At 43.8% G+C, this 12,250-nt stretch overlaps 1 protein-coding gene across 4 annotated transcripts in view; it reads right to left on the reverse strand.

The window, feature by feature from the left end:
• The window catches only part of OSBPL5 (oxysterol binding protein like 5), a 182,323-nt gene that overhangs the window by 16,671 nt on the left and 153,402 nt on the right, over positions 1 to 12,250 (reverse strand). For all 4 annotated transcript variants that reach the window (XM_055722371.1, XM_055722373.1, XM_055722374.1 and 1 more), the window contains exons 9-12: positions 8,249 to 8,468; positions 3,821 to 4,005; positions 2,329 to 2,410; positions 152 to 250 (exon numbers count right to left, since the gene is read on the reverse strand). In XM_055722371.1, the coding sequence (XP_055578346.1) occupies positions 152 to 250; positions 2,329 to 2,410; positions 3,821 to 4,005; positions 8,249 to 8,468 (586 nt within the window). The remainder of the gene's footprint in view (positions 1 to 151; positions 251 to 2,328; positions 2,411 to 3,820; positions 4,006 to 8,248; positions 8,469 to 12,250) is intronic.

Below are 12,250 nucleotides of genomic sequence, written 5' to 3' on the forward strand. Positions count from 1 at the left end.
CAGCAGCTAGTTGACCCCATGTCCCACTCTGGATGTTTACACAAAACTCCCAAGTTCCTCTCTTAGGTGAGACAAGGAGCATGTTACTATGCACAGAGGTGCAAGCAGGCTGCTGTTTGCAACACCTCAGCATCCAAATAAAGCAACTTACCTGTTCTGCTATGTAAAATGTGTGGCTGTTTGTCTGAGGATGAAACCAACAGCAGCGAAATGTCTCTCCCAGAATAGGGTTGTATGGCTTTTTTATTCCCTGAAAAACAAAGTAATCAAAACCTGCTACAAACGAAGACTTGTGATCCAACTCTACAGAGATGGCCACAAAACAACACCACAATTTCCTCCCTGATGTTTTAAACTAAGTCAATCACAAGAATAAAAAATGAAGAACTAGTTACTATACCCTCCTAATCTAACCTTTTAATCTGAGCCATGGATTCATCTGCTATTCTCAACAACTTGATCTTTGATACTGTCTGATCAAAGCTTTACAAGATGATCAGACTTTATTATTTCTGCTGCTATATGCAGCAGGTGCGTCCTGATGTAGAAACATGGCACTTTGGTACTAACATGCCTGAAAAGAGAAAGGAGATCCGCCTTCAGCAAAGGGACAAATCCTGTCTCTGAGAACATGCTGCTTGCTGATGACATGTTACTTGCTGACGACATGTTACTTGCTGATGACTAGTTTTGCCTTCTAACTGCCCAGTGCAAAGGCTCTGAGGTTGATCAACACTTATTTTGCACTCAGTATCTACTCTGAAACCAAACGCAACTTCAGTTTTAAAAGTAATGGTCAAAGTCTTCTGAACAATAGAAGAGGTAAAGTTTCAAAGGACAGGCAATAAAGAAATACAAAACCATAGCAGGTTTCAATGCCCGTTTGTGGGAAAATTACTTTGGGGAAGGAATTAGAGAAAACTGGGACCTAACAGAAGCGTAGTACTACAGAAAGCTCTTTAGGGTAAAACGAATATTGCTTTCAGGCTGGTTGGTGTGCATGGAATCTACTTGACCGTGGCTCCCTAAGCAACAAACCCTGCAATCTCAGCACCTGCTGACAGGAGTAACAGAGGGGGGAGCGGAGTGGAGACCCCATGGCCAGGCTCTGTTGTGCTCCCTGCAGGAAGGGGGACCTGATGGTCTCATAAACTGCATAGCAGTTATCACATAAAGAATATATGAGTTAATGTCTGCTGCCGAGCTGGTCGTTGAGCAAAATTACTTTCCTCAGATGAAATAATCTCATTGTTAATACTAACACACACCTCCATCCCAGCGTTACCTGCCTCCAAGGTACTACTACATCTCGCTGGGTACATGATACCAATCAGTAACAAAAATATGTATGACTAGAGCCGCTCAAGCTCCACCTAAATGTAAAGAAAATGGACTGGTCCTGAACTGAAATCTAAAGGGGGGGGGGGGGGGGGGGGCGGGCGAGGAACTGTTGTCTAAACTCCAAAAATGCCACACTGATTTAGTGTCACAAAGGTAGGTCAAGCTGACCCACCCCCTAAAGCTGTAAGCTCCAGCTGACAAGTTGGTAAGGTGTCACGAGCCCCATACATCCACAGAAACGTAGCTGAAAGTAGGACAAAGGTAATTGTGGTAGTGGGAGATTGTGACCTCTGACTCAAATAGCCCCCTCAAAAGAGGGCAAACCCCTGCTTGGAGAGCACGCGGAGTTAGTGAAGAACTTCAGCAGTGCTGTCTGAGGCGCATGCTAATTAACATTGGAAGCGAGAAACTTTTAACCTGTCCTGTGTATGATAAATGAATATGCAATGTACTATGAAGTACAAAAAGTGTACAAATGAGGGGAGAAGTCAGGGAAGACTCCATGATAACTTCTGGGATCAGCCGATGGGCTAAACCCATCTTCTTTCCTAAAGGGATGCCTACTGGGCAAGGACTTTATTCTGTGACTAACTCATGCTAGCTGTTATTAAATGTATTGCTTCAAGCTTGTTTTGCTGTCGGTGTATTATCACCCGCAATCTTTGAACCTTACTCTGTCACAAACTTGTACTTTGTATAATAAAAATCTTCAGCTGAAGTTCATTTTGAGTAAGTCTCCAGAGACCTGAGCAGCTGTTATAAGGGATGTGACTCAGCGACGCTGTTAGCGGGGGTCCCCGGATAGGTTGGTTGAATCACCTCCCCGACACAGGGGGCTGTCAAAACGCAGGTAGGAGACGGGCTGGTCACACACGAGGGTCTCGTCTTTCTTGGGAAACTGACAGGCTGACCCACTGTAAAGGGTTCGAGGAAACGCCCCTTGTTAATGTGACACCGCAACGACCCCAACTTCACGCATTCTTTTACCTTTGGCTTCTTATAGAAGCCGGACAGATACCACCGCAAAACTTGCTTCATTCGACTGTATGGATCATCTTCAAGGACGGCCCTGCAGGACAGAACATAAAATGCTCTTCATACTGTTCACACTTCACATTCATTTCATACCAGTATAATAACACTAATTTAAATAGTATTTCCCCACTACTAAAGGGAAGTAAATTCTGTGCTTCTACCAGTGAAAAAGGTGTCTGCCAGCAGAAATAATTTTTTTTTGTAATGTACATCATACAACACACACATAAACTCTTGGAAGTGGCACCCCATACTGTGCACTCCTGCAAAAAGCCTAACAAAATTTCTGGAGTGTATCAAGTTTGATTGGATATTCAAGTATATTAACGTGGGACTGCCACTTACGCTAGCATTTAGTTACAGCTAACAGTACAGTGTGAGTCATAAAACCAGTAATACTAATGCCATCACAATAAAAGACAATTCTATTTCTCTTTTTCTTTGTTTCTCTCTTAAAGATCTTTAAGCTGATGTGCTACATGGCCTCTTTCAGTACTTTGAGATTTCATACAGTTATTTAGGTTGGAAGGGACTTCTCAAGGTCATCTCGTCCAACCCCTCCCCATCCATAGACGAAGCGGGAAGTAAACACATACTTCCTGGTTCCTGGTATTTCCAACCATTCAGTTGTATTTGGAAAACAACCTGGATAAGTTCTTGCAAAATCCATTTAGAAGGATCATCCATACCACAGAGAGGTTTAACAAACCCCCCCAAACCTCTTGAAGTGTTCTTAGACCTCAGCACTGAGGAGAAACATTTCCTTAACTTCAGACGTTACAAATATGACAAACAAGGCTTGAAAATGCCATGATTCTGAAATTACCCAGAGGCAGTGGAATAAACGTGAGTAACTAGTGCTGCTATTGGAATATTGCACACACTGGTTTTGAAATATAGTGGGCATATCTCATTGAGAAGGCTGGTCTTATTCGCAAGGATAACATTTTCTGTCTTCTGTTCTGCTGGTCCCGCTCATCAAATGCACGTTAAAAAGTTGTTTCTTACTTGTTTATCAACCAACATAACTGTATTTCCTTTGGCGGCAGAAGTGCCTGACAATTCTGTCTGCTCTCTGTCCTACTCCCCTCTGTACACAGCTATGCCAGAAGGTGGCACAGCTCTGTTGCGAGATGCTCAAAGGCATGAGCTGAACCCCCATCAGTTCCAGCCAATGCTGGCAAACATGTGCATGTGCCAAGGTAGTTCTGTCTGGAGTTTAACTGTTTTCCTCGCTCCTCACTGGCAGCAGTCCATCTTTAAAAGGTCACTGCAGCTGGCACCTGGCTTAATTTACATTGAATCCAGCAGCCTGGGTATTATTTGGGAGCCTTTCAAGCACACAAACACATCCCAGCCAGCACCAAGCTAACATTTTCAAGTCATACATTTTCAGAAATGTAAGGGAAGCGCCCATGCTGGGCACACTCTGCACGCTGCTTACTGGGAAAGCAGGTCAGCGTGGTAGTAGTAATCAGAGAGTTTGTTAAGGAATGAGCGTGGCTCCAGGATGAAGGTGGGCAGCACCACCCGTGACAGGTCCATGCCGGGCCGCAGCTGCTTCAGCAGGATCCACATCAGGCTTTTGTTCTCCTCAGAGACAGTCTCCGTTTGAGACGATTCACCTGTCTACAATGGGAAAAGGGAAGCTCAGAGCAGAAACAGGAAAACCATTTCTTGCAGGTGTGTTTACCTGCAGGGTCCAAGCTCACCCAGGCACACCTGGCCCTGGCACAAGGGTGAACGCTCAGCTACACCACTGCGGAGACATCAGCTGTCTCAGAAGTGAATCCCCAGAGCACTAAAGCGAGTGGTACAGAAAGCCCCGGGCCTCCGTGAGAGCTGGCATGAGGCAGGGAGCGTGCCTCTGCTGTGCCTTCCCTCAGCCATTGCCTCCACACACCTCAGGACTGCGATGGGCCAACCGGGACCAACATGAACCAAGAGGACCCTGCACCGCAGTCTCTCAGGAGGTGTGGACACGCTCATGGCTGTTACAGCATCACTGCAGCCTGGTGGGATGTATACAAGAAGCTCCTCTCAGTCCCATTCTCAGCAAATGAGAGACTGTAAGATTTACAGCCTTTACTACATTATTACATTACGATATGTGTAGAAAAAATTAGGAGATAAATGAGTAAACAAAAAATGGAAGCAGTCCTCCAAGTCCAAAATAAGACAAACTGGTAGTGCAAGTACGGTAAAGGCCCCACTGCCAGCCGACATGCACCGATACCCACAGCACCCCCCAACCCTGCTCGGTGCCCTTTGCAGCAGAAGTGCAGGTAACGGTAAAAAAGCCAGGGATTATGTTGTGCTTTCAGTTTCACCACCCGAGCATTCCCAGCATAACCTTTTTGGCTCCCAATCAGCCCTTCCACTAGTCATGCAGAAACACACTAAGTCTAGCTTGCAGGCTGAGGGGAATTTCAGACTGAGGAACAACAAAGCTCTTTTCATTTCATTGCTTTTCCGTTATCATGCCATTCTTCTTGTGACAGTCTGATGCAATACACAGCTTGAATCTCCAAGAAGAAATGGAAACCATTAAAGAATATAATACCACAGCGTCAGCTAGGGCTTGCAATACATACGGGTCTGTCAGAACTTTCATTATTAATCTAGATTCTCAAGTGCACATGTATTGGCAATACAAATTAATGCCATGTTGAAACTGGTGTACAAAGTCTTACTCAGAATGAATCCTTGCAGAAGGGATGAATGAAAAGGGAGGGAGAAGGTGGTGCAGGAGGACAAGAACAACTTCAAGTTGTTTCTGGTTTGCTTTCCCCTAAAATACATCACCCTCAATAATGCTTTTTATAACCTGCTAAAACTAAAAGCTTGGGAAAAATGTTTGGTTTTTTGTTATTAACCTATCTACTGAGGAGGTATCTTTTTTATATTCTAGACCAACTTTTACAATCTCAAAGTCATTCTGACACCTATCTCTGCCTTCACATTCCTACTGCAAACAAGGCAAAGCTGGAACATCAGATGCACATGCACAGACCTTTCAAATGCATACCGGTGCAGAGCTTTCAAACGAGCTTTCCAAGCCAAACTGAAAATTTAACAGTGACAGTTTGCATCTGTGACCTTTGTCATGCCAAATCTGAACCCTACACGCAGACTGAGAGGCAGCAGTTTCAGTTTAAGATGACAGCCGATGTTATTACTTGCATGTGTTTACCTCGATACACCTCTACCTGTTGCTGATAGCAAACCATATCATTGCATACAACGCAGGAGGGGGCCTGGGAAGCAGGACCCCAAGTAACAATCAGTTAGTTGAAAGGAATGTGCTCGAGCTTGTGGGTCACAAGCCCTGGTGATAAGGGACATGAAAAATTACTGAAGGGTATAGAAACAGGGACTAATCATCAAGTTGAGACTATACAAGGAATAAGGCGGTCGGTTTGTCAGATTGCTCAAGGACGTGGTTTAAGAACTGCAGACGTTGTTTTTATTGCTGAATTGCTAAATAGCTAGCGTGAGATCTTCACGCGAGTTTCCACAGTTACAGAATAAGCAAGTTTTTTGAACCGATCAGAATAAGATGTAACAATTGCTTGTGTGTATATAATCATGTTGTTAGGCTAATTAAAGTTACATTTTGCTTGCATCAAGCTGCGTCCCGTCTCTCAATCGCGGCGATACAACCTACTTTTCCTTACGTTACAGTCACCGATGGGATAAGACCCAACCACAGTCCTACCTGTGTGTCCCAGGTGATGACAGCCCCATCTCTGGGTCAATGACAGAAATCTAATAAAACACCTAATGGTGTCAAGGCTAAATTGCAATTCTTTAGAAAGCCCACTGGATGTTACCTCTGCCTGATCAGCCACACTACCATTAGCCTTATTTTACCCTACACGAAGTGTCACTCTACAGCAGAAATTTAGTCCTTTCCGTTTGGTTTGTACTGCATTTTTTTTTTATTTTACGTAAAACTGCAGAAATCTCTCACTCTCACCCACCCACATACAGACATCAGTGCTGCCTGTTCATTCAGACACCGAAGTATCAGCCTGCCGTACCAACACTTTAAGACAAATTTGTCATGTGGCAAAAGGTAATTTCAGAATAAGCAGCTGATAGAAATTCATTTTGCTGTTGCTTAGCTACATTCAGAATCCCCTGTTGGGACCCAGTTACCATTTGCTGTGTGTCTGGGGTGGGATGTGAGGGAAGAGATACTCAAAAAAAGGAGCTGGTACCTTTTTATCTCTGTAGGCAACAGTTCTCTTTGCACGAACCATTTCTACAGCAGGGGCTTGCACCTCACACCTGACATCTGAAATGGCAGCAGACATATGCTACCTGGACTGGTGGCTCCAGACCACAAACTGCTGCGCTTGGGGGTGGCTGAGTTGTGGAAAGGAGGAGGCAAAACTGAACTCCTGTACCTCTGCAAGGTGATACGGCAGAGACATTCTTTTGTGGCCTCTCATGTAGGCTGTCCTGCTATAAGCAGTCTGTGGAGAAATAAGCAGGAGTAATACAATCTGTGTGTGGGACACCTAACCACTCTCAGTGTTTTAAGTTATCACTCAGTGAAACACGGAGTGTAATTAGTACAATTATAAAATTTATTATAATTACAAAAATTACGTTTAACTATACTTGTTTTCTCAATATTAGTAGTACACTTTCAGGAAAACATGGAAAGAGGAGCATAAGAGGCTGGTGAAGGGGCTGGAGCACAAGTCCTACGAGAAGTGGCTGAGGGCACTGGGGGTGTTCAGCCTGGAGAGGAGGGGGCTCAGGGGGGACCTTATTGCCCTCTACAGCTGCCTGAAAGGGGGTTGTAGGCAAGTGGAGTCTGTCTCTTCTCCCAAGCAACAAGTGATAGGATGAGAGGAAGCAGCCTCAAGTTGTGTCAGGGGAGGTTTAGACTGGATATCAGGAAAAACTTCTTCACTGAAAGGGTGGTCAAGCGCTGGAACAGGCTGCCCAGAGCCCTGGCTGCATCACTGTCCCTGGAGGTATTTAAAAGCCGTGTGGTGTAAACCTGGTGCTTAGGGACACGGTTTAGTGGTGGACTTGGCAGTGCTGGGTTTTCGGCTGGACTCGAACTTAAAACTCTTTTCCAGCCTAAATGGTTCTGTGATTCTCAGGAACAGCTTTCTAGCAAAGTGGTTTTCTTTGAAGCACCAACAAGACTTCAGCTTCCTTGTTCGAAGCAACAGGCAAGGGAGTGCTCAGAGCCCTCCCAGCGTGGGAGCAGAGCTCCTCCGCTGCCTGCCCAGACTGAGTCTCACTCAACACACTTGGTTCCCCCAGCTCTCCAGCACTGCCTTCCTCAGTGGTGTCACAGTGACATCCAGCTAACAAAGGCTCTTATATATACGGAACAGAAACGCATCCTCCTGCTGTTAAATGACATGAGAAATGGCTTTCCTACAGGAAACTGTCATTTCGGAATCAAGTGGCTCAAATGCTCCATTAGGTCACAGAAAAAGGATGTTCCATGCATAATGAAAAAAGGAAAGTATCATATTTTGCATCACAGAAGGACTGAGCACCCTAATCGGTCAGGACACAAGCCCAGAATAGTAATTCCCCCGCACTGGCTCCACAAAGCACTGTGCCAATGCTCTGTAGCTCTTTAATGCAATAACTGGTTAAAGCAGTTGCTGATGCAGGAAAACAGTAGCGGAGCTGCTGTTCATAATGCATAATTATTAGAGCACATGATAATTCAACGTAATTTAGCAGAAAGCTGTGCATTGCTTTATCTGTAAAACACCAAAACTCACAAAGCTAGTTCTTAACTGCCGTGCGTCTACAAGGCTGCATGACAAATACTATGAACAGAGACATTTTAACAGAAACAGGCAGCGATTAAATTTTTTTTTTCTGTTACCTCCCCAAATTCCTCATAGATCTGTTCAATGTAAGTTGTCCCTTTCCTTCCTGGAGAGACCTCTCCATGGACTTCTGACTGATCGCTCTCGCTTTCATTTGTCTTCCGACTGTTCTCATGGGTTTCATTCTCCGACTCTTCTACATTGTCTCTCTCTGACTTGTCTGAAAAAGCATCATTTTCCAGGTGGTGGTGGTTCTCCAGGGCTGATTCATTCAAACTGCAACACACAGTTCATTACTTGCTTCAATTTGATTTATGAAACCAGATTACTTAGGGCCTTTTAGATAAGGTAAAAACAACCTCCAGGATTCAAAATGGGGCATACATCCCAGGAGAGTATAAGACATCGACTTCCTGAATAGCAGGGTTTTTACCGCGGAAACACTGAGATATTTTTCATCAAAATTCTCCCCTCCAAACTGCACTTTGCAAAATGTGCCACACAGCTCTACTTACCCACCCTTATGCAAAATTGCCCCTGGCTCTGGACAGGAGCCCACACCCCGGAGGGATACAAACACACACAGAACTGTACACTGCTGGTTAAAGAGCTGAAGTGTCAATCAGGAGAGATTTTTCCCCTTACAGAAGCAAATCAGTGCACTGTAGCATATGGGAAAAATATGACATTATGGAATACATTTTATTTTCAGTGCTACTGCTACTTTATTTCAACAGATGGTGGTCCTAAGTTGGCCCTACACTAGTAAAGGCAAATTTAAAAATCAACAGAAGCAAGTATTTTCACACACACACAACGCCCCAACCGAACCTGGGGAATGTGCTTCCCCCAGACAATGCTTTGTGGAAGAACTGAGTTGAAAGTATGGACTGGACAATAACACGTAAGAAGAATACTAGATTATAACAGCATCCAAGGGAAAGCATGGAAGGTGTAGCAAGCTTCATGCTCAGGGATCCACGCTTTAGAGAATGAGGAGAAAGCCAAAAATTCTCTCTCAAGTAGCCTACAGCATCTCCAGTTGAAAAAGCAGATGCAGTTAGTACGACAGATGGCAAACATGATTAGATGGGCCAGAGGTCAGATGCTGAAAAGTATTCATTAAATGCCCATTTTTTCAAGTGATATTTGGCATGGGCTTCAGTGCTCCCTACAAAACATGTCTTCACACACACGCTGCCTCTTTCATGGCCTACCCCAGCTCTCAGGTGCTGACCTTCTCAGCTTGACCTTCCTCTGAAAATGTCTTACCCAAGTTCTCATGCAAAATTGCTCTTGCATAGAGCAGTAAGAAAAGATTTCCAGCTATTCAAGGAGCTTTAGGGGATATAAACAGGCCCTGGGTCGTGGAAGAGTTTTGCTACTTCCCATAGTCCGCCTCCCTCTCAGAGCAAGGTTTCTCTCCTCAGAACAGGAGAATGGTCCATCAAGCCTGAAGTCTCTCCATGATCGGCCTTTTCTCAGGCTATTCTGGATATGTTTCAACTTTGATTATAGATTAATGCTGAAAGTTCCCATCCCTTGTTCTCTCTTTTTTAAAAAAGATAATTAGGCACTGCTAGTTAGAGCCAGAATAAAAAAAACCAAAAAAACCCAACACAACAGAGGAGTCAGAACACAGAACTGGTAGCAGGTTTTCAGAAGATCTCAACTTGCAACTATGCACTGAAATAAGCTCATGATTTTTAACATGCCAAGCAAGCCACATTCTGACAGTCACAGCTCAGTTTCTGGAGAAGCTCAGTTTCTAGAGTTCTTTTGAAAGTGTTGTCTACAGCTTTCTGTGCCTTTAGAAAAACTTTCTTTTAACTCCATTTATATATGTATGCATATACGTCTATGTGTGTCTGTGTGTGTATATATATAAACTACAAGGTTTTATGATATATCATTTTACTGTAAAATAAACCTAAGATCATAAACCATAGAATCAACACTATACTCCAGCACTAAGAATGTGCTATTAGACGTTACGTGCCCTCATCGTTCTAGTGCTAGGATGTTGCTTCTTTTCTTTAGCTAGCAACCAGCAAGTGTAGTGACTGATAGATAACCAGATCCACTGGAAGTGTAGAGTATAGCACGTCCATGAGTTTAAGATAACAAAGGAGAAAAAAAGTTGAGGAGAGAGCTGTCTAGAAGAGATTATCCCATGATTCCTCATTACAGATACTTCCTGGATGGTAGGTCCAGGAAGTTATTAGTTATCAGTTGGTGACCATTTAAATACCTGATTTATTTCTTAATTTTTCAAAGATCTGCTAAATACATGAGTGTTTGTCTGCGGTTGCTTGCTCCCTTACCTAGTGAAAGTTTTCTCAATCGGGTGAAAATGCTTGAAAGAACAGTTCACTATAAGGCTTATGGTTCATGGCTGAGAAGCGGCACTTGTTTCTATTTCACATTTGTAAGAAGAGCAAGTGTTTTTTCGTGTCAGCTGTGTCACATTTGGGAAATATCTGAAGTTGCAGTGGAGCAAATTACTCTTTTCTTAAGTTTTCTCAGCTCCCCCCCCATTATTTTTTAAGGATTTCAGATTTAGTCCAAGAGGGAATTAAACTCGCAAGAAATCCCACTCAGCTGTGCACTGATTACTCACCAGCCACAGACAAGGCAAGACTTAACACATCCAGAGCCAAGGAGCCACTCTGGGCAACCAAAGGGAAAACAGATGTTCCTCATTCTGAGGAACAAACTTGAGATGTTGAAGTGGAGCCAGGTTCTTCTACCCCTCCAAACAGAACCACCACTGAATACGTACGATATGCTAAAAACAAAAGCCACACTATGAGCTTGAACTAAAATCAATGTAAAGATTTCCCAAGGGCTTCCAATGGGATTTGGACCAGGCTTGAAAAGCTGGGAGGGAATGACTATGCTGGAAGTCAACACTGGATTTCCACTCTGAACATGAGTAACTTGGCATTTTTCAGAGCTAATTTACTGCCTCAGCATACTGGAGCTCTTACACCAGTGCTTTATGCCCAAGGGGCATTCCTGGAAACTGCAGTCAATGACCTTTCGGTCATTGATAAAAGTCAAAACTTTTGGGGGTTTAATACCACTCTTCCACACAAAGCACAAAAAAGCCTTTGGCTCTTGTCAAACAAGTAAACCAGCCAGATTCTCAGCGTTGCTAGAGATAAGACATGGAATTCACAAGAAATACAACTTCATATTAAAAAGAAGAGTGCCTGGTGCCCTGAAGGCCTCTTAGCTAAAATCACAGATTTACACAGTAGTTTAGCCTTCAATTCACTTGCACAGTTCTCTCCCTCTCATTTTTATATGCAACTGAAGACATGGATTTTAAAATCACTGTATAATCTTGATTCCTTTCCCACGGAAGGAGCAAAGCAGCCAGCAGACAAATGCAACTTTGGCTCAACGGATGATTTGCCTTTGCCAATTTCCTTGGGGTTTGTTCTCCCTATAATATTCATCATCTCTCTTTTTCTTTTCTTGACAAAGTAGTTTGGCTAATTTGAAGACAGAGTTAAATGTAATTAACTGCCCCTCTGACAACAGCGTGCCAATTTGGTTGGTAAGATTCCCTGTAGGGAAGGCATTTAATTAGAATGATTAAATCCCTATGAGAAAGCCACTGTCAGTGGCAAACCCAAACCCCTTTACTCAGCACACACAGTTTGGTTTTGCATTCTCTCTTGTTTAACTGTTCTTTATTCATCCAGGAACAACAGCAAGTCACCCCCCTGTTCCCGCAACCATCAGAATCCCCCGGGCTTGAAGCACTGGGGAAAGTCTGGATATTCATTAAAACCAGTGGCAGGACTCGTAAAGGAGAGTGTATTGTCCAGAAGACCAGATGCTAAACACGCAGCCTGAACCAGACTCCGCTAAAAACAGCCTGTCAGAAACATCTGGTTCCAGTTGTGGGTACTCTGAGAACTCTGCCACGTGTGCTGCTGCTGAGCCCCATCATCCAACAGGGTTTTTAGGGCTGAATAACTAAGAGGTGAAACAGAGGCATCGTTTAAGTGTCATTTAGCATCACAGTTTGAAGAATACTAATACAG

The sequence above is a fragment of the Falco cherrug genome, chromosome 10 (assembly GCF_023634085.1).
Source record: "Falco cherrug isolate bFalChe1 chromosome 10, bFalChe1.pri, whole genome shotgun sequence".
Classification (NCBI taxonomy): Eukaryota; Metazoa; Chordata; class Aves; order Falconiformes; family Falconidae; genus Falco; species Falco cherrug.